The sequence below is a fragment of the Scyliorhinus canicula genome, chromosome 9, assembly GCF_902713615.1.
Source record: "Scyliorhinus canicula chromosome 9, sScyCan1.1, whole genome shotgun sequence".
Taxonomy (NCBI): domain Eukaryota; kingdom Metazoa; phylum Chordata; class Chondrichthyes; order Carcharhiniformes; family Scyliorhinidae; genus Scyliorhinus; species Scyliorhinus canicula.
Window position 1 is genome coordinate 164912365 of NC_052154.1, and position 23030 is coordinate 164935394.

At 45.5% G+C, this 23030-nt stretch overlaps 1 protein-coding gene across 2 annotated transcripts in view; it reads left to right on the forward strand.

Moving 5' to 3' along the window:
• Window positions 1-23030, forward strand: part of rras2 (RAS related 2) — a 136875-nt gene that overhangs the window by 12418 nt on the left and 101427 nt on the right. The window contains exon 1 of one of the 2 annotated variants that reach the window (XM_038808106.1): window positions 13933-13953. The exons of the other annotated variant lie outside the window; for it this stretch is intronic. Within the exon in view, the coding sequence (XP_038664034.1) occupies window positions 13948-13953 (6 nt within the window). The 5' untranslated portion in view covers window positions 13933-13947. Of the gene's footprint in view, window positions 1-13932; window positions 13954-23030 lie in introns of those variants that run through there. 2 annotated transcript variants of the gene reach the window in all.

The window sequence follows — 23030 nt, forward strand, 5'->3', positions numbered from 1 at the left end:
ATTACCATGTTAACTGTCCCGGAGATTGCCTCATTAGTATGCGGAATGTTCGTTTCGGTGCTGTCTGCTCTCTTAGCAGACAGAATACACATTGGCTTGGTGCAGTCTGCTTGTGCTGCAAACTTTGTCCATTTTAATCTGCAAGCTTTGCGTTCCTCCATTTTGTATTGAGGGAATGGCCAACTTCGATGGCTACAGTAGTTATGTGGGTGGATAGTAAGAATGCATTTTAATGCAACAAACTTCATGGCTTTCACATATGCGATGAAGACAACAAACCTACATACAATGAAGTCCAAATCTTTCAGTAAAGCAATTTGCCCCCCCCCCCCCCCCCTCCAATTTTATGAAATTTAAAAGTTAAAAAATCTAACTTTAGTGATTTGCTTGTTGAAACTCGCCAACTTCTGCCATGGAGAAGGACAAGCCAGCAGATGGATGATAACACAGCCACCTGTGAGTTCTCCAAGCCACACACCATCCAGTCTTGAAACTATATTGCTGTTCTTTCACTGCTGGGTCAATACCTGGATTTCCACTCCCCACATGCACTCCAGTGATTCAAGAATGCAAACTGCTCACTACCACCTTGAGAGCAGAGCAGTTGGGGATGGGCAACAAATCCTGGCCTTGCCAGCAATGCTCACATCCCATGAGAATTTAAGAAGTATTCCATGTAATCTATTGGTCAAGTAACTTGATTGTTTCAAAGAGTACAGTCAGCCTATTGTTTTAGTTGAACAATTTACCCAAATTAACATCTTTATCTTTGTATCGTGTTTTCAGTTTTCCTATTTCTGTATGTATTGTTTTGCTGCAGCACTGAAACAGCCTTTATCTATGTGGCAAATAACATCCTGTGTAACTGACCACAGTAGGCCATTCCTCAACCTGTCTTTAATATGTTTGACCACACCAAACTCTTACAGTGCCTCTCTTACAATGTCTGGGACTGCTTTCGCCTAGTTCGAGTTTTGCATGTGCACCCAAAAGCAATGGTTTCTCTTCCCACTCCTGCATCGTTTCCGTGGCACATTCCTTCCTTAAATCTTCCCACCGCACACTGCCCATACCTATCCTCTGCTCCGCAAAGAACCTATTAATCCTCATCACCGTCATTTGAGCCCTAAGTACCACTTTAAACTGGATGAGGCTTAACCTCGCACATTACTAGGACATGTTCACCCTCCCTAAGGCCTCTGCTCACATCTCAGCCCCCAATTTGGTATGTCTTGCTGAAGTTGTACAAAGCATTAGTAAGGCCACACTTAGAATGCTGTGTAAGTTCTGGTCACCCTATTATAGAAAGGATATTATTAAACTAGAAAGTGTGGAGAAAAGATTTATTAGGATGCTACCGGGATTTGATGGTTTGAGTTATGAGGAGAGGCTGGATAGACTGGAACTTTCCCTGGAGCGTAGGAAGCTTAGGGATGATCTTATAGACGTCTATAAAATAATGAGGGGCTTTGATAAGGTAGATAGTTAACCTCTTTTTCCCAAAGATAGGGGAGTCTGAAACTAGAGGGCATAGGTTTAAAGTGAGAGGGGAGAGATACAAAAGGGTCCAGAAGGGCAATTTTATTACACAGCATGGTGAGTGTCTGGAACAAATGTACAGAGGCAGTCATAGAGGCGGAAACAACTTTGTCTTTTAAAAAGCATTTTGAGTTAAATGGGCAAGATGGGTATAGAGGGATATAGGCCAAATGTGGGCAATTGGGACTAGCTTGGTGATTAAAAATTGGGCGGCATGGACAAGTTTTCATGTTACAGCATGACTCCCCTCCCAGCACCTCCATATTACACTGAATATCCTCCACCAGAGCTTTCTCCCACACCATCAACTCCTTATAAACATCTGACGCCTTCCCCTGCCCTATTTCGTCTATCGACAGCGCTTTGTCCTGCAACCCCAGGGGCGGCAGCCCAGGAAAGGACGGCACCTCTCTCTCTCTCCTTACAAAGTTCCGAACCTGCAGATACCTAAAGCTATTCCCACTGGGCAACTTGTACATTTCCTCCAGGTCCTCCAACCCCACAAATTTGTCCCCTATGAACAGGTCGCCAAAGCACTCCATCCATGTCTGCTGCCACCCCCTAAACCTCACATCCAGTCTCACCGGAGCAAACCTGTGGTTATTACAGATAGGCGCCCACATCGAGGCACCCTCCAGCTCCAGATGCTGCCTCCACTGCCCCCACACTTTGGGGCCGACACCATCACAGAGCCCAGAGTTCCTGGCCAGCGAGAACCGTAAAGGCGTCAACAACAAAGCCCTCAAACCTGTACGCCTACATGATGCCGCCTCCACCCGCTGCCACACCCCTCCCCCATGGCCCATTTCCTCACCATTGCAATATTTACCACCCAGTAATAGTTCATCATATTCAGCAACTGCCGCAGCACCTCCAGCAAATATGCCCACTCCACCTGATCAAACGCCTTCTCTACATCTATCGCCACCACTACTGTCACCTCCTGCCCCTCCGAAGGCATCATAATTACATTGAGTAGCCTCCTCACATTCGCCAACAACTGCCTCCCCTTCACAAAACCCATTTGATCCTTGTCTATCACCCATGGGACAAAGTCTTCAATTCACGATGCCAACACTTTCACCAATAGCTTGCCGTCGACGTTCAGTAGTGATATTGGGCGGTACCACCCACACTGCTCCGGATCCTTACCCTTCAGAGTCAGCCATCCCCGCCAGCAACACAAAAATCAATCCGGGAGTACATTCGGTGCACGTGGGAGAAGTATGAAAACATCTTCGCCCTCGGCAACCAGCATATATCTCTTTCCTCACTGGGTCTGCCACAATACTCCCCACCTCAAACGCAACCCACTTGTTAATCAATACCACCCCCTCACCTTCATATGGAGCCCCGAATGAAACACCTGCCAACCCAACACTTTCTCAGCCTTGTCTGATTTTTCTCTAAAAATGCCTGTCGGGTTGTCTTCCTCCTGGCAACCCTCCACCTCACTCCCGTTAACTCGCCCGCCCACCTAGCATGGTGGCCTCCAACCGACCCAGCCGTCAAGAGAAACAAAAGGCACACTCGCCATCACTGCTCCCCTGTCAAAACCTACCACGAAATACCCACCTCCAAACATTTTAGAAAACACACAACTCCTCCAAGTTCAATATCATCACATTCCTCCAGTCCATTGTCCCTCATAAAATCCATCACCTCCTCTGGCGTGTCAAACAGAGCTCTTGCATCTGGAAAGTCACACACAGGTGGGCCGGGGACAATATCCCAAACCTCACCACCATTTTTAAAGAGGGCAACCTTAATCCAATTAAACCTGGCCCTCCTCTTTGACAGGTCCGCACCCAGGTCCTGTTACACCCACAGCTTGTTCTCTTCTCGGGTACATTTTCTGGTCTGCCTCACCCATCGAAGGATCATCTTGTCTAGAAAGCGATGCAACCGCACAACCATCGCTCTCGGCTGCTCGCTCTGTGCACTCAGACCACCTCAAGGGGCCGATCACAGGGGAATCCTTGCCACATAAATAATGGCCTCTACACTTTTAATCCCTTCAGGCATCTGGACAATCGTTAAATATTGCCTCCAGGAGTGATTCACCAGATCCTCCACCCTCTCTCTTGCATCACTCCCACCTCCGCCACCAACGAGACTATTTGCTGCTCGTGCTCCCCCACTGCCTCCTCCACCTTCTGGATTGCCTGGACTGGGATTCCATCCTCTGCTCCACTCGCTCAATCGCAGCAGTTCCACCACCTTGGCTCGGGCCTCTTTCAGGAACTCTACCATCTGCTCTGATGACCATTGGACAAGCGACGCAGGCCCCTTGTCTTCCGTCATCTTTTCCTGTGACGCACCACAAAGACTCTCCTGCTCCAGCTGCCCTTCCATCCTTCCTCGCAGCACTTCTTGTCCATGGGTCTATCCACCACTGCACCAGAGGAGTATTGCCATTTTCAGGCACTCCTGTACCTTTTGCTCTCTTCGGGCAGGAGAAAGAGCAAAACAAATCCTCCTTGAGCGGGAACCACCAAATGTGCGACCACTCACTCCATGGCCACCACTGGAAGCCTCTCTAGTTTGCAATTATAGCCAGAACTTCCATCTTCAGCCCTGTGATTTACCTTCTAATTTACTGGTAGGTTTTGCTTTATTTGTATGGTGTTTCCTTGTAAAGACCAGTGTTAATCGCAATTTCTACTGTATGGATTCTACACAGCTGGCTGCACCCTAAAAATAAACTTGCTGAGACTTGCTTGTTGCAGAAAAGACTGGAGAAAACAGCGGGTTTTGGTGGGTCTTGGCAATTTTATTTTGCAGTTGTGATTGAGAAGATTAGACTTGCCTGCAGGAATGAATGTCCCACTGGCATGGACCTTTGTACAAAGTGACAGCACCTTTAAATTTATAATGCAGTGCGATAGAGATATCCGTGTAGGCCATGCTTTCAGAACATTTTGAGAAAGAACAGATGCTTGAAAGCATCTGATGACAAACCAATAACATTGAAACTTTTAGAATCCATGCTTATTTGATGTAATATGAGGCTGTATTTTTGGAACATCAAATTAAAGTTTTTCGTTTCAGTCGCTCTTGTGTCTGACCTGGGTTCAATTAACTTTGAGACTTCCTGCAATTCGGATGAGAGATTCCTGACTTGTGCATGTGTGTACAATATGTCTGCAGTGTCAAAACTAAGTAATCTCAGAACTATTTCGAAATTCTGTTGGAATTTTTGAACAAATTTGTTTTAATCACTTGATTTTTGACATTGAAGACTTATTTAAATTGAAAGCAGGTAGTTCTGCATCTGTTCCACAATCCTCTCAATTCAGGATCTAACATTAAAATCTCCATCTTTAAGTCAATAAAGATTGGGTTGAATGTTTGTGATCTTATTGTTCGTGCAGGATGGTGTGGTGGTAATTCACTCTTGGAGGAAAGTACTGCTTGGTTTGAAAAGTGCTCCATTACAAGAACAATTATCAAGCTGTTAATAGTGATTTCAATTTTCAATTTATCACTCAATAAAATAAGTAGGGGTGGCAGAGTGGTTAGAACTGCTGCCTCACAGTGCCAGGAACCTGGGTTCAATTCTGGCCTTGGATGAGGGTCGGTGTTGAGTTTTCTCTTTCTCCCTGTATCTGTGTGGGTTTCCTCCAGGTGCTCTGGTTTCCTCCCATAGTCCAAAAATGTGAAAGTTGGGTGAATTGGCCATGGTAAATTGCCCACGAGTGTCCAAAGATGTGTAGGCTAGGTGGGGTTATGGGGATAGGGCGAGGGAGTGGCCCAGATTGTGTGCTTTTTCAGAGGGTCGTGCAGACCCGAAGGACTGTTGGACAGGGAACCGCAAACAATTATGTATCAACCATTTGGGTGAGCCACAATCTGACTTGGACTTTATTTTTGTTAAATATTTTTAGTCAACATTTTAACATTTTCACACCAACCTAACCAAATAACAGGTCCCCAGCCACACTGAGGCACCCGGGAGGGGAAGAGAGGAGGAGGAGGAGGAGGAGGAGGGAAGCTGACCTACACACCAACAGGACCCGCCTGCGGCCAATCAACGAGGCAAAGGCTAAGACACCTGCCCCCTGTTCGGCCACTACGGCTGGTCCGACACCCCGAATGATGTCTTCTTGGGGACCCGGCTTCAATTCAATATGCAGAACCTTGGGCATGGTGCTAAAAAACAACCCCCGTGCTAATAAACGACCCCCAATAGCTCTCCAACTTCAGGTAGAACCAGCGCATATGGACATGGTTGGCTGGGCCCATCTCACACTGCTCGCAGCTATCCTCCATCCCCTCGAACAGCGGGCTAATCCATGCCTTCGTTAAGTGCGTCCTATACACCACTTTTAATTGAATCAACCCCAGCCTCTCGCACAAGGTCGAGGCGTTGACCCTTTGCAGCATTTCACAGCATAATCCTCCTTCCAGCCCCCTCCCTAATTCTTCTTCCCACAGCCGTAGTCCCTTCCATAGACTTCTTGTCCTCTACCATAATCCTACCATAAATCGTTAAGGCAGCCTCATGGCGCCAAGGTGGGTCTCACCTCCACAACCGAAAGATGTTCAGGGTAGGTGGATTGAGCATGCTAAATTGCCCCTTAATTGGAAAAAAAATAATGTGGTGCTCTATAACTTAAAAAAAAAAATTGCTTCAGACAACCCCCGCCCCCCGGACAGCACCTCCTCCAGCAATGAGGAGGGCAGCGCCACCGGGAAACCTGGGCATAGTCTGTCTTGCGAAATTCCGCACCTGGATAGTCCTGAAGACTTTTTCACACTGCAGCCCATACTTCACCCCCAACTCCTCCAGGCTTGCAAATCTCCCCTCCAGAAACAGATCCTTCATCTCTTTTACATCTTTCTCCTCCCATTCCTGGAACCTCTCAACCATCTTCCCTCTCAAACCCACGATTCCCTCTTATCGGCTTTGCCCTCAACCCCATCCTCCACTTGAAGCACGGTCGAAATTGCCCCCATATCTTCAGCATGGCTACCACTACTGGTTTCCCAGAATACATCCCTGGGGCTAGCAACAGTGGCGCCGTTGCCAGCACCCGCAACCCCGACCACTTACAGGACCCACCACTATCCACACCCACAAAGCTTCCGACTCCTTCCTCCAGTCTCGCACTTTCTCTGCATTTGCTGCCCAGTAATAGATCAACAGATTTAGAAGAGCCAAGCCTCCGACTGCCGCCTCCTTTGGAGCACCACCGTCCTTATGCTCGCCACCTTACCTGCCCACACAAACGGCAGGAGCAGCCTATCCACCCCACAAAAAAGATGCCGTTGTCAAAATGACTGGGACGGAAACAGTGGCAAAATAATTTTTGGACTGTTGTATTAATTAAAATCACTATGACTCTTGACTATCACTATTGAAACTGGAATGAAAAACCTGCCCAACCCAACCTTTGCGTAGTCTGGTCTGATCCTTAACATGCAAATAGGTTTTCAGCAAAAAAACACAATCAGAGTTTAGACTGTTAAGATGAGCGAATACTTTGGATTGTTTTACAGAGCCATTTAAGCCCTTATGAGTCAGATTGGAAATATCCCACCCCTCAAACCGGAGTCTTCTCAAGGGAAGATATTAAACATCTGTTCCCTGTAAGAACATTATTCATGATGCCCTATGCTGCTCTTGCTCATGTATTTGCTTTGTTTGGCCCTTGTTCCGCACTGTAACCTATCACTATTTGTCGATGTACTATTTGTCAATGTACTTTGTTGATTATACTTTTTGTCTACTATGTACGTACTGTATACGTTCCCTTGGCCGCTGAAAAATACTTTTCACTGTACTTCGATGCATGTGACAATAAATCAATCAATCAATCAATCAATGGACAGGGCTAAGGCAAAGAAAGACAATCCGCCTAAGACGGCTACCGGACCAAGTCCGATGACTCGACAGAGAGACCAGCAGACACCGTCGGCAAACTAAAACCCACCCCACATAGTTGAGTCCAACCATACCGCAAAGCAAAAAAAAAACAAAGGCAATCAGTAAAGCCTACAATTGACAGACAAAACTAAACACAAGCTCTAAGCTCATTTTAAAAAGTATTACTATGAGCTGTAGAAAACCCTCTAATATCACTCCCGTTTACTAACATAACCTTGTTAGCAGAAAGGCTGGCAACTGGAGAATAAAAACTTATTCGTGGACAATGCCAGCGACTAATAGCAGTGCCAAATGATAATGAAAAGAGAAAAAATAGGTTAATATAAGGAACAAACAGCAGAAATTTCTCCAACATAAGTCAGGGCAATAAGAATACACCCAAACCACGAACATGAAAATAAACTAAATATAAAGTGCCCATACACCAAGCCATATACCAAATTAAAGAGAGCACAATTTGTGCCTCTGGATGATGGAGTCGGCATCTCCAGGTGAGTCTTAAGTGGTCTTTTTCTTGGAACATTACTCGAAGACAAGCTGCATAGATCTATCTGAACTTTCCTCCATTCGTGTACAGGGTGGATTTCACTCCATTAAAAGCGGCTCTTTTGCTGGCTAGGTCTGCAGTCATATCTTGATCCAACCTAATAGATTGGCTTGTCCACGTGTAATCCCGGTGCTTCCTTGCCCATCGAAGAACAACCTCTTTGAAACTGTGAAATCGTGCGATCGTCGCATGAGGATCTCTCGGGCGAGGCTTTGGTCAAAGTGAACGATGGATCCAGTCTAATTTTGGGGGGGATGGAAGTACACCTCCCCACCCCACCCCCAAAACCATCTCGTGGAACATGTCCAAGAAATACTCAGTAGGGATGTGGCCCTCGATCCACTCTGGTAACCCCGCAAGACTAATATTCTGTTTTCTGGATCTATTCTCCAGGTCATTAGATTCGTTGTTAATGATTTGTTAACTTTGACCACAGAAGCAAGGTCTGACTCCAGGGAGTTAATCCGATCGCTGTGGTTCGATTAAAGCCATCGCCATGTCTTTAATTGTGGTTCCATGAGTCTTGGTCTTGCTGATAGTTTCAAAAACCAAATGAATGTGGGCCAAGGCCTCTTCAATTGATCTTTTTTGTCGGTGTTTGTCAAGCTCGATCGCCAAAATTCTGGAGAGAGCTTTGGCCGTTAGTGGAGTGGTTAGTGAAGATGCTGACTCTGCCATCTTACCTCCAGTAGATCCCTGAGAGGCTTCAGAGTCAGTTGACGAGTTGTGGACCAGTTCTTTTTTGGCTCTGCCTCCCTTGGGCATCTCCGAGATTAGAGAATGTTACACAACTAAATTTTGGAATTTTTTCCCTTGAAGCTAAAGACCCGTTGCACCAGGAAAAAGGGTTTAAAGAAAAAGTCAGGTTTCCAGCGGGAGACACTTCGTGCGTGTCTTCCCCACACATCGTGCCCCCCCCACACATTGCGCCACCCGAAGTTCCCGATTGAGGCTTTATAAGATGCTTTGTTCTGACCAGATAGGTTGGGGAGATCCAGGGGTAACAATGTTTAGCTTGTGTGGGGCCAGATTTGAGTTGGATGTCAGTAGGTGGCCCTTTTCTCAGAGAATAGTGGACCTCTGGAATTTGCTGAATTACTTTGAGTGCAAGCAGGACCTGATTCTGGCTGGGGCAGAGATAATTTCCCATAACATACAATACAGCATTATTGCGGCCAGGGTGATCTCCTGTATTAATTGGTCAGAGGGGAATTTCCCAGACTTCTTCCTTTCCAAAATGGCCTAGGCGTTCTAATTTTGCATCCCACCACCACCAGACCAGGCCACAAGAATTTGGGTGGAATTCGGAGTGTATATATTGCATTGCACAAAGCATGATAATTGTGTTGGACAGGCTGGATGCACCTGGATGGAGGGTCTTTCCATGGTTTTTGTACTATAAAATTGTGTTCACTCATGGACAGGATGTGCTTATTTAAGAATGAATTTGAATTAAAATATTTACTTTAAACATTTTGGCGAATAGAATTCAGCAGTTCCTTTTGTAATTTTTCATTTCATTGCCGTAATCTACTTTTTAAGTCTTTACACCACGGACACAATTACAGGGACCATTTCTTGCTGCAGTCATTCTTCATCCACTCACTCTTCACTCATTATTTTAAAAATAAACATAAACATTATGGAGGCCAGTGAAGTATCATTGTATGCCTCACTCTCAAAAGCTAACCACAGGTTGATTGCGACTTTGTTTAAGTTCGCCATTTCATGAGGGCTAAATTTATATTCCTCAAATCATATATTTTATACTTCTATCTGGAAAAAGGAACAAAGAACTGGTAATGTTTATTTGTGGCATTGGTCATACTAGAATATTTCCTTTTTGCATTTATAAACATGTTAGTATTGAATTGAAGAAGCTTTGAAAAGGCCCAAATTGCTGTAGATATTGCTTCTGGTGTGATCGAGGTATACGTTGCAAACTGTGTACAAGTAAACTGGTAATGCAAACTGAAAATATTGAACACATTGAGCAGGCTGGGAGCTTTGTGGAGAGATCTGGGTGTATTTTGTTAAATGGGAGGATATTACAGATGCAGCAATATTTAAAGAAGACCAAACACAGATTAGATAACTGTTTTTCCAAATAATTCTTCCCTCTGCCTCCCCATCCATCTTTGACCTATATTATTCCTATAAAGGTCAACACAATTCATGCAATCTATTGTGCACTTTGTAACTATTTGACCATGATACTGACTAACTGCAAATTTTAATGAAAGCTTCCACTTTCTTTTTGGCAAGAGGTGTTGATGTGGCGGTGACCCTTGAACGGAACAATTTTGTCGATGTTGTTTGCACCCGTATGTTTTTTTTATCCCGCAGGTTCCTGGGCATGTGCAACCGTTTTGGTATTGCTTGTTTTCTGTGCTTTCATAGCTGCCTGCTTCATCGACCGTCTCCTCTGCCTCTTCACACAGTTTTGTGTTTTCAGTTTCTGTTGTGCTGTGTGCTATCATAATTTTAGTTCTTTAACCATCTCCTGTTTCCAACAGAAGCACCAAACAGGTAATTTTGTTTCCTTCCATGCCCACGTTTATGTTCTTGTTACCCACCCCAGCAAAATGTTCATCTATAATATCCCTTTTGAGAGCACCCAATTATTTTTTTTTCAATTATGGGGAAATTTAGCATGGCCAATCTAGCCTGCACATCTTTGGATTGGGGGGGTGAGACCCACACAAACATTGGGAAAATGTGCAAACTCCACACGGGCAGTGATCCTGAGTCGGGATTGAACCCGGGTCTTCAGCGCTGTGAGGCAGCAGTGCTAACCACTGCACCACCATGCCGCCCCATCTGTAATATCCTACAGTTTTGAAATGCTCTTTACACCCATAAGGTTAATGGTTTTATTCACTAGTTGAATTTTAAGTGGACTTAAGGAATGTGATGGATTGGGCTGCACGGTGACAGTGGTTAGCACTGCTGCCTCACAGCGCCGGGGTCCCAGATTCGATCGCGGCCCTGGGTCACTGTCCGTGTGGAGTTTGCACATTCTCCCCGTGTTTGTGTGGGTTTTACCCCCACAACCCAAAGATGTGCAGGGTAGATGGATTAGCCATGCTAAATTGCCCGTTAATTGGAATAAATGAATTGGGTACTCTAAATTTAAAAAAATAATAAGGAATGTGATGGATATATGTGTGAATTTTCAGAATCCGGTGAATAGGCTTATTTTGGATTGATAAGGCACGATTTTGTTGTGAGTACAAGAGCAATGATATCGAATTTTGTAAATGAGACACTGGCAAAAAAAAAAGTTTGGAAGAATGCAAGAGTTATCAGGAAGACATGAGTAGGTTAGTGGAATGAGGTGAAAGTCATTTTGGTGGAGGTGTTTTCTTTATTCATTCAGGGAATGTGGACGTTGTTGGTAAGTTAAACGTTTGCCGGAAGCTAGTGTTAAAGAGAGCCATCTCCCAGGCCTGCCTCCAGAAGGTGATGCCCAAGGCCCCTTCTTGAACCACTGTAGTCCATGGGGTAAAAGTACACCCAGAGTTCTGGTGGCAATGAAGGAATGGCAATATGGTGGGCTGCATTCATTTGCTCTGAAGTCGTGTCCATTGCTGGACAAATTGGTAATGGGTGGGACAGATATATTAGACTAAGTGGACTGTGTTTTGTAACACATACTTATCCTTTATGAATTAAAGTTTTGTTTTACAAGCCGCAATTCTTTAAACACTATGTATGATGAGTATATTTTCAACAGAAAGTTGTGCTATTCACAGCCAGGACAGGTGAATAGTTCAAAACATTACAGACTGTGTAAAATGAGGTGGAAGGACAACTGGCATAATTCATAGTTAAATTTTGGCAATATATTTTGGCATCTAAAATGAAAAATACTGATAAAGGCATCTGCACAGACTTCAGGCAATATACCGTATATACTCGCGTATCATGCGACTTTTGAAGACCTAAATTGTAACCTAAATTTGGGGGGTCGCATGATACGCGAGATACAAAATTTGCGGGTGTTTTACTTGCTGTTTTTATGAATGGATACGTCAAGTGGCTGAACAGCTTCCCATCAGAATGCTGTGGTCAAAATCTGTAGAGTAGTATCCAAATCATTAACGACTATTGGTTCTTTGTTCAGGTTGTCTTCCTGATCATATGGGTAATTTATTCAATACATGGCCGTCTTTTTCCAATACAAAATTCGCGGGTGTTTTACTTGCTGTTTTTATGAATGGATACGTCAAGTGGCTGAACGACGCTAGTCAAGCCAGCTGGAAAGCTGTTCGTTTCGCGAACAGCTTTCACAACAGAATCCACTCTGCAGAATCCACAGACAATGATACCATTTGGAAGTTTTAGTTTGGGCATTAATTTCCAAAAAAGTGACTCGCATGATACATGAGATACAGCATAAAATCATGTTTTGGGGACGAAAATTTAGGGGTCGCATGATACGCGAGATCGCATGATACGCGAGTATATACGGTACATACTATTTATTGTGCATCACAGTGATTTTACAGTCCATTAGTCTGCTGGTAGATCTTTCTGGAACCTGAACAGAAAGTGCTCCTGAAACAGTAGAAATTGAGGGAATTGGTTTCACCGACAAAAGCTTATTTTCAGCTTTACAGATTTGTTATTGAATACCATATAAAGTAATTCAAAGAGAATCATTAAGATTTTTTTCCATGCCATGTGCAATTCACTGCCGGGGGCTGGTGTTAAAGAGAACCATCTCCCAAATGTTTGGGATGTAATTTTTATTTGTTTACACCTGTGCAAAAATATTAATTTTGTGATATCACAGAGCATTGATTTTCAGGTGTTCACTGTGGGGGTGTAGAATTGTGGCTATACCTTGTATCCTACACTTTGTATTACCTACAGAACTTTTTAAAAAGTGTCTCTGCTTGTTATGTTTTCTTATCATACTCATCAATATGAAATCTTGGATTGTGATGATCAACTGATATAACACTCTGCCATAATTATTGCATTGGGCGGAATTTCTGATGCCGACTAAGCTTAAGTGAAAGTACAGGATTAGTGTACTATGAGACATGAGTTTAACTGAAAATTATCAGCATTTTTGTGCTGTGAGACATGAGTTTAACTGAAAATGATCCGCATTTAAAAAAAGAGTGGTGTTTAAAAAAAGAGTGGTGTCTTCTGGGGTATCCCCTTGCTTGTCCTTAGTGGAAGTTGATTATCCTCACTTTGCTTTACTGTCCGTGAATGCGGGGCTGGGGATGGTGCTCAATGTTTTAACTCTTCACTGACCAGTGAAGAGTTGAAACAACATTTCGATCATTCAGCATAATAACTATATAATGCTGAATGGAAAAACAGACATTTAGTGCTTCTAATTAACTAAATTTATTAATAATTAAGCCATTTTGGAGACCTTAAATAATGAAATAAAAAGGTTTGTTGTCGAGGCTATAGAAGAATGTGGCAGTTGGGGTTAAACATATTAGTGATTTAGTTGTTGGCACTTGTTCTGTCATACATCAGTTACTCTTTTTAACTTGAAATAACAGGAAAAAACATCAGAAAAAACACTTCCCTTAATGACGACTCCAGCAGCTTACTGTCTGAACAATGACGAGGCAGTAAGTCATTACTGGGTTAGTTTGATATTAACCTCGGGCCTTAATCTCTCTACTTGAAAGCTCCATGGAAGTGTATTTTTGGAATGTCAGGTGACAACTGGCAACCTTTATGAAATTGTTCATCATTGATTTAACATAATTGATTTAACTGAACAGTGTAAAGTTTGCATGTTGACTCATGAGGTCACATTTTGCATGATTTGTGTGAATATGAATATTGTAAATCCTGTAGGATCGATGTATGGAATAGTTAGCAAATTGCATTTATTGTTTTTAGGATTCTGGATGGGATTTAATAGCTTGGAACAAAACCATTTTTCTTGTGTGTGACATGAACAAAGCACAGTATTGATGTGGTTAGAGATAATATGCAGGTGAGGGTGTATATCACTGTTGCTTGAGTAATGTATTGAAATTTAAGCAGCAACAATTTGCACACTTAGATGTGGTAATGCTGGCAGTTGATAACTTGTGAAGTTGATAACCGATGGCAGATGTTGAAATGTTGTGAAAGGCAGTATTTAATGTTTTAAAAACAATCTAGTTATATTGTATAAGTCAACTGTTAGGATTAATAATTATATAGACTGCACAAACTGCAGTAACTTGTTTTGAATTTGAAATTTTGGAAGAAAATTTTTTATGTTGCTGGTTTGATGTGCTGGAACAAACAAATTGAGATCAGAGGTTAAAGTTAGATCCTGGTAAAGGATTACATAGGTGTTCTCGATCAAGAAACGGGGAGTGATATTTTAGAACATAGAACGATACAGCGCAGTACAGGCCCTTCGGCCCTCGATGTTGCACCGACATGGAAAAAAAAAACTAAAGGCCATCTAACCTACACTATGCCCTTATCATCCATATGCTTATCCAATAAATTTTTAAATGCCCTCAATGTTGGCGAGTTCACTACTGTTGCAGGTAGGGCATTCCTCGGCCTCACCACTCTTTGCGTAAAAAACCCACCTCTGACCTCTGTCCTATATCTATTACCCCTCAATTTAAGGCTATGTCCCCTCGTGCTAGCCACCTCCATCCGCGGGAGAAGGCTCTCGCTGTCCACCCTATCTAACCCTCTGATCATTTTGTATGCCTCTATTAAGTCACCTCTTAACCTTCTTCTCTCTAACGAAAACAACCTCAAGTCCATCAGCCTTTCCTCATAAGATTTTCCCTCCATACCAGGCAACATCCTGGTAAATCTCCTCTGCACCCGTTCCAAAGCTTCCACGTCCTTCCTATAATGAGGCGACCAGAACTGTACGCAATACTCCAAATGCGGCCGTACCAGAGTTTGGTACAGCTGCATCATGACCTCATGGCTCCGGAACTCAATCCCTCTACCAATAAAGGCCAACACACCATAGGCCTTCTTCACAACTCTATCAACCTGGGTGGCAACTTTCAGGGATCTATGTACATGGACACCGAGATCCCTCTGCTCATCCACACTACCAAGAATTTTACCATTAGCCAAATATTCCGCATTCCTGTTATTCTTTCCAAAGTGAATCACCTCACACTTCTCCACATTAAACTCCATTTGCCACCTCTCAGCCCAGCTCTGCAGCTTATCTATGTCACTCTGTAACCTGCAACATCCTTCCGCACTGTCTACAACTCCACCGACTTTAGTGTCGTCTGCAAATTTACTCACCCATCCTTCTGCGCCCTCCTCTAGGTCATTTATAAAAATGACAAACAGCAACGGCCCCAGAACAGATCCTTGTGGTACGCCACTCGTAACTGAACTCCATTCTGAACATTTCCCATCAACCACCACTCTCTGTCTTCTTTCAACTAGCCAATTTCTGATCCACATCTCTAAATCACCCTCAATCCCCAGCCTCCGTATTTTCTGCAATAGCCGACCGTGGGGAACCTTATCAAACGCTTTACTGAAATCCATATACACCACATCAACTGCTCTACCCTCGTCTACCTGTTCAGTCACCTTCTCAAAGAACTCGATAAGGTTTGTGAGGCATGACCTACCCTTCACAAAACCATGCTGACTATCCCTAATCATATTATTCCTATCTAGATGATTATAAATCGTATCTTTTATAATCCTCTCCAAGACTTTACCCACCACAGACGTTAGGCTCACCGGCCTATAGTTACCGGGGTTATCTCTACTCCCCTTCTTGAACAAAGGGACCACATTTGCTATCCTCCAGTCCTCTGGCACTATTCCTGTAGCCAATGATGACCTAGAAATCAAAGCCAAAGGCTCAGCAATCTCTTCCCTGGCTTCCCAGAGAATCCTAGGATAAATCCCATCCGGCCCCGGGGACTTATCTATTTTCACCTTGTCCAGAATTGCCAACACTTCTTCCCTACGCACCTCAATGCCATCTATTCTAATAGCCTGGGTCTCAGCATTCTCCTCCACAATATTATCTTTTTCTTGAGTGAATACTGACGAAAAGTATTCATTTAGTATCTCGCTTATCTCCTCAGCCTCCACACACAACTTCCCACCACTGTCCTTGACTGGCCCTACTCTTACCCTAGTCATTCTTTTATTCCTGACATACCTATAGAAAGCTTTTGGGTTTTCCTTGATCCTACCTGCCAAAGACTTCTCATGTCCCCTCCTTGCTCGTCTTAGCTCTCTCTTTAGATCCTTCCTCGCTTCCTTGTAACTATCAAGCGCCCCAACTGAAACTTCACGCCTCATCTTCACATAGGCCTCCTTCTTCCTCTTAACAAGAGATTCCACTTCTTTGGTAAACCATGGTTCCCTCGCTCGACCCCTTCCTCCCTGCCTGACTGGTACGTACTTATCAAGAACATGCAATAGCTGTTCCTTGAACAAGCTCCACATATCCAGTGTGCCCAACCCTTGCAGCCTACTTCTCCAACCAACACATCCTAAGTCATGTCTAATGGCATCATAATTGCCCTTCCCCCAGCTATAACTCTTGCTCTGCGGGGTATACTTATCCCTTTCCATCACTAATGTAAAGGTCACCGAATTGTGGTCACTGTCTCCAAAGTGTTCACCTACCTCCAGATCTAACACCTGGCCTGGTTCATTACCCAAAACCAAATCCAAAGTGGCCTCACCTCTTGTTGGCCTGTCAACATATTGTGTCAGAAAACCCTCCTGCACACATTGTACAAAGAACGACCCATCCAATGTACTCGAATTATATCTTTTCCAGTCAATATTAGGAAAGTTAAAGTCTCCCATAACAACTACCCTGTTACTTTCGCTCTTTTCCAGAATCATCTTCGCCATCCTTTCCTCTACATCTCTAGAACTATTAGGTGGCCTATAGAAAACTCCCAACAGGGTGACCTCTCCTTTCCTGTTTCTAACCTCAGCCCATACTACCTCGGAAGAAGAGTCCCCATCTTGCATCCTTTCTACCACCGTAATACTGTCCTTGACTAGCAGCGCCACACCTCCCCCTCTTTTGCCCCCTTCTCTGACCTTACTAAAGCACCTAAACCCCGGAACCTGCAACAACCATTCCTGTCCCTGCTCTATCCATGTCTCTGAAATGGCCACAACATCGAAGTCCCAGGTACCAACCCATGCTGCCAGTTCCCCTACCTTATTTCGTATACTCCTGGCATTGAAATAGACACACTTCAAACCACAGACCTGAACACTGCCGCCCTCCTGCGAAGTCAAAACTGTGCTCCTGACCTCTCTACTCTCAATCTCCCGTACCCCAAAACTACAATCCAGGTTCCCATGCCCCTGCTGAATTAGTTTAAACCCCCCCAAAGAGTACTAACAAATCTCCCCCCCAGGATATTGGTGCCCCTCAGGTTCAGATGTAGACCATCCTGTCTATAGAGGTCCCACCTTCCCCAGAAAGAGCCCCAGTTATCCAGAAATCTGAATCCCTCCCGCCTGCACCATCCCTGTAGCCACGTGTTTAATTGCTCTCTCTCCCTATTCCTCATCTCACTATCACGTGGCACGGGCAACAACCCAGAGATAACAACTCTGTTTGTTCTCGCTCTGAGCTTCCATCCTAGCTCCCTAAAGGCCTGCCTGACATCCTTGTCCCCTTTCCTACCTATGTCGTTAGTGCCAATGTGGACTACGACTTGGGGCTGCTCCCCCTCCCCCTTAAGGACCCGGAAAACACGATCCGAGACATCACTTACCCTTGCACCTGGGAGGCAACATACCAAACGTGAGTCTCTCTCGCTCCCACAAAATCTCCTATCTGTGCCCCTGACTATTGAGTCCCCAATTACTAATGTTCTACTCCTTTCCCCCCTTCCCTTCTGAGCAACAGGGACAGACTCCGTGCCAGAGGCCCGTACCCCATGGCTTACCCCTGGTAAGTCGTCCCCCCACAAGTATCCAAAAAGGTATACTTGTTACTCAGGGGAACGACCGCAGGGGGTCCCTGCACTGACTGCTTCTTCCCAGTCCCTCTTACAGTTACCCATCTATCTCCAGTCTTTGGTGTAACTACTTCCCTGAAGCTCCTATCTATGACCCCCTCTGCCTCCCGAATGATCCGAAGTTCATCCAGCTCAAGCTCCAGGTCCCTAACACGGTTTTTGAGGAGCTGGAGTTGGGTGCACTTCCCACAGATGAAATCAGCAGGGACACTGACGGCGTCCCTCACCTCAAACATTCTGCAGGAGGAGCATTGTACTGCCTTCCCTGACATCCCCTCTAGATTAAAAAAAAAACAAGAAAAAGAAAGGAAGAGCTTACCTGATATTACCTCAAACCCTGATCCCGCTGAAAGGTAAGCAAATTTAAAGGCACTCACTCACCTTCACGACAGGCCCCTGCTCCCGCTTCCCAACCACCGTGGGGTGGGGGGGTTGGTTAGAGGAGGAGGTAGGGTGGGAAACACTCACAAAGTGTTTCGGGTTTAACTGTCACTTGCCAACAGCCCCTCCACAAACCACCTTCAACTTAGGCTGACCGCACTGCACGTATGCAAATTTCCCCAGAACAGCTGATCAGTAGCTCTGCTCTGCTGCCCTCTGCTGGTTGCTTGCCTTTACTCAAACTCCTTGGGTCTTCTTCGCAGGTTCACCTTCAACTTAGGCTGACCGCACTGCACGTATGCAAATTTCCCCAGAACAGCTGATCAGTAGCTCTGCTCTGCTGCCCTCTGCTGGTTGCTTGCCTTTACTCAAACTCCTTGGGTCTTCTTCGCAGGTTCACCTTCAACTTAGGCTGACCGCACTGCACGTATGCAAATTTCCCCAGAACAGCTGATCAGTAGCTCTGCTCTGCTGCCCTCTGCTGGTTGCTTGCCTTTACTCAAACTCCTTGGGTCTTCTTCGCAGGTTCACCTTCAACTTAGGCTGACCGCACTGCACGTATGCAAATTTCCCCAGAACAGCTGATCAGTAGCTCTGCTCTGCTGCCCTCTGCTGGTTGCTTGCCTTTACTCAAACTCCTTGGGTCTTCTTCGCAGGTTCACCTTCAACTTAGGCTGACCGCACTGCACGTATGCAAATTTCCCCAGAACAGCTGATCAGTAGCTCTGCTCTGCTGCCCTCTGCTGGTTGCTTGCCTTTACTCAAACTCCTTGGGTCTTCTTCGCAGGTTCACCTTCAACTTAGGCTGACCGCACTGCACGTATGCAAATTTCCCCAGAACAGCTGATCAGTAGCTCTGCTCTGCTGCCCTCTGCTGGTTGCTTGCCTCTACTCAAACTCCTTGGGTCTTCTTCGCAGGTTCACCTTCAACTTAGGCTGACCGCACTGCACGTATGCAAATTTCCCCAGAACAGCTGATCAGGAGCTCTGCTCTGCTGCCCTCTGCTGGTTGCTTGCCTTTACTCAAACTCCTTGGGTCTTCTTCGCAGGTTCACCTTCAACTTAGGCTGACCGCACTGCACGTATGCAAATTTCCCCAGAACAGCTGATCAGGAGCTCTGCTCTGCTGCCCTCTGCTGGTTGCTTGCCTTTACTCAAACTCCTTGGGTCTTCTTCGCAGGTTCACCTTCAACTTAGGCTGACCGCACTGCACGTATGCAAATTTCCCCAGAACAGCTGATCAGGAGCTCTGCTCTGCTGCCCTCTGCTGGTTGCTTGCCTTTACTCAAACTCCTTGGGTCTTCTTCGCAGGTTCACCTTCAACTTAGGCTGACCGCACTGCACGTATGCAAATTTCCCCAGAACAGCTGATCAGTAGCTCTGCTCTGCTGCCCTCTGCTGGTTGCTTGCCTTTACTCAAACTCCTTGGGTCTTCTTCGCAGGTTCACCTTCAATTTAGGCTGACCGCACTGCACGTATGCAAATTTCCCCAGAACAGCTGATCAGGAGCTCTGCTCTGCTGCCCTCTGCTGGTTGCTTGCCTTTACTCAAACTCCTTGGGTCTTCTTCGCAGGTTCACCTTCAACTTAGGCTGACCGCACTGCACGTATGCAAATTTCCCCAGAACAGCTGATCAGGAGCTCTGCTCTGCTGCCCTCTGCTGGTTGCTTGCCTTTACTCAAACTCCTTGGGTCTTCTTCGCAGGTTCACCTTCAACTTAGGCTGACCGCACTGCATGTATGCAAATTTCCCCAGAACAGCTGATCAGTAGCTCTGCTCTGCTGCCCTCTGCTGGTTGCTTGCCTTTACTCAAACTCCTTGGGTCTTCTTCGCAGGTTCACCTTCAACTTAGGCTGACCGCACTGCACGTATGCAAATTTCCCCAGAACAGCTGATCAGTAGCTCTGCTCTGCTGCCCTCTGCTGGTTGCTTGCCTTTACTCAAACTCCTTGGGTCTTCTTCGCAGGTTCACCTTCAACTTAGGCTGACCGCACTGCACGTATGCAAATTTCCCCAGAACAGCTGATCAGGAGCTCTGCTCTGCTGCCCTCTGCTGGTTGCTTGCCTTTACTCAAACTCCTTGGGTCTTCTTCGCAGGTTCACCTTCAACTTAGGCTGACCGCACTGCACGTATGCAAATTTCCCCAGAACAGCTGATCAGGAGCTCTGCTCTGCTGCCCTCTGCTGGTTGCTTGCCTTTACTCAAACTCCTTGGGTCTTCTTCGCAGGTTCACCTTCAACTTAGGCTGACCGCACTGCATGTATGCAAATTTCCCCAGAACAGCTGATCAGTAGCTCTGCTCTGCTGCCCTCTGCTGGTTGCTTGCCTTTACTCAAACTCCTTGGGTCTTCTTCGCAGGTTCACCTTCAACTTAGGCTGACCGCACTGCACGTATGCAAATTTCCCCAGAACAGCTGATCAGGAGCTCTGCTCTGCTGCCCTCTGCTGGTTGCTTGCCTTTACTCAAACTCCTTGGGTCGTCTTCGCAGGTTCACCTTCAACTTAGGCTGACCGCACTGCACGTATGCAAATTTCCCCAGAACAGCTGATCAGGAGCTCTGCTCTGCTGCCCTCTGCTGGTTGCTTGCCTTTACTCAAACTCCTTGGGTCTTCTTCGCAGGTTCACCTTCAACTTAGGCTGACCGCACTGCACGTATGCAAATTTCCCCAGAACAGCTGATCAGTAGCTCTGCTCTGCTGCCCTCTGCTGGTTGCTTGCCTTTACTCAAACTCCTTGGGTCTTCTTCGCAGGTTCACCTTCAACTTAGGCTGACCGCACTGCACGTATGCAAATTTCCCCAGAACAGCTGATCAGTAGCTCTGCTCTGCTGCCCTCTGCTGGTTGCTTGCCTTTACTCAAACTCCTTGGGTCTTCTTCGCAGGTTCACCTTCAACTTAGGCTGACCGCACTGCACGTATGCAAATTTCCCCAGAACAGCTGATCAGTAGCTCTGCTCTGCTGCCCTCTGCTGGTTGCTTGCCTTTACTCAAACTCCTTGGGTCTTCTTCGCAGGTTCACCTTCAACTTAGGCTGACCGCACTGCACGTATGCAAATTTCCCCAGAACAGCTGATCAGTAGCTCTGCTCTGCTGCCCTCTGCTGGTTGCTTGCCTTTACTCAAACTCCTTGGGTCTTCTTCGCAGGTTCACCTTCAACTTAGGCTGACCGCACTGCACGTATGCAAATTTCCCCAGAACAGCTGATCAGGAGCTCTGCTCTGCTGCCCTCTGCTGGTTGCTTGCCTTTACTCAAACTCCTTGGGTCTTCTTCGCAGGTTCACCTTCAACTTAGGCTGACCGCACTGCACGTATGCAAATTTCCCCAGAACAGCTGATCAGTAGCTCTGCTCTGCTGCCCTCTGCTGGTTGCTTGCCTTTACTCAAACTCCTTGGGTCTTCTTCGCAGGTTCACCTTCAACTTAGGCTGACCGCACTGCATGTATGCAAATTTCCCCAGAACAGCTGATCAGTAGCTCTGCTCTGCTGCCCTCTGCTGGTTTTGACAGGAGGATCCAGTTTTGTTATTGAGCCATTTAGAGGTATGATATTGGACGTAGGCCATTAAACCTATGAAAATTGTTCTTTGTCTCAACTCCACTTGTTCACTGTTCCCACAAAACCCTAACATGACAAACATCACGTAATTATTTTCTGTACCGTTTTCTTGTATGCAAATTGAATTTCCTTTTCCCACATGTAAACTGATTTTAAACTGGTTGTGAAAAATACAAAAAATGCTTCATATTCCCGTCGCGTGAAGTGGATTAACTCGCTGCTGTTCAAGTTGTGTATTTAAATTGCTTTTTCGACTACGTGTGAAGTAGTTGGCACAGCTTTGTTGTTCTTTGTCTAAGTCTAGGAACATGCTGTGCTGTTGCAGTCTTAGCATTGTTACAATGTATTTAGAAGTTCACAACTATTGGTGTTGTATTTGTGAAATTGCTTTACAGTGAACTGTTGAAGTGTAAGAAAGTGCAAATTGCTTGTTGAGATTTGCAACTGAAATGGTAGGTCGATTTCTAGTCAACTTTTTGCTAGAATCATTGCTGTTTACAAATACAAATTTTAAAAATGCTTTTTAGGGAGCAAGTTTGCACATGACAGTTGTAAATCATGGATAATTTTATTCCAATTTTAATTGAATAAAATTTTTTAGACTTGGGCGAGTGCACTAAAGGCCACCCTTTTGGGGGGGGGGGGCACGGTAGCATAGTGGTTAGCACAGTTTCTTCACAGCTCCAGAGTCCCAGGTTCGATTCCCAGCTTGTGTCACTATCTGTGCGGAGTTTGCACTTTCTCTTCGTGTATGCGTGGGTTTCCTCTGGGTGCTCCGGTTTCCTCCCACAGTCCAAAAATGTGTAGGTTAGGTGGATTGGCCATGCTAAATTGCCCTCAGTGTCCAGAAAGGTTGGGTTGGGTGGGGTTACTGGGCTACAGGGATAGGGTGTGGGCTTGGGTAGGGTGCTCTTTCCAAGGGCCGGTGCAGACCGATGGGCCGAATAGCCTCCTTCTGCACTGTAAATTCTATGATTTGGTAATTCACAATGACACAGGGACCAAGGGTTTTTGGATAAGATGCCAATGACAGATTTGAATGGGAAGGAGACAGTGTCTGAGGAGAGGGAGCTATTTATAATTTCAGCCAACATGGGGACAGGAAGGGAAGTTGGGTAATTAAAAAAGAAAATA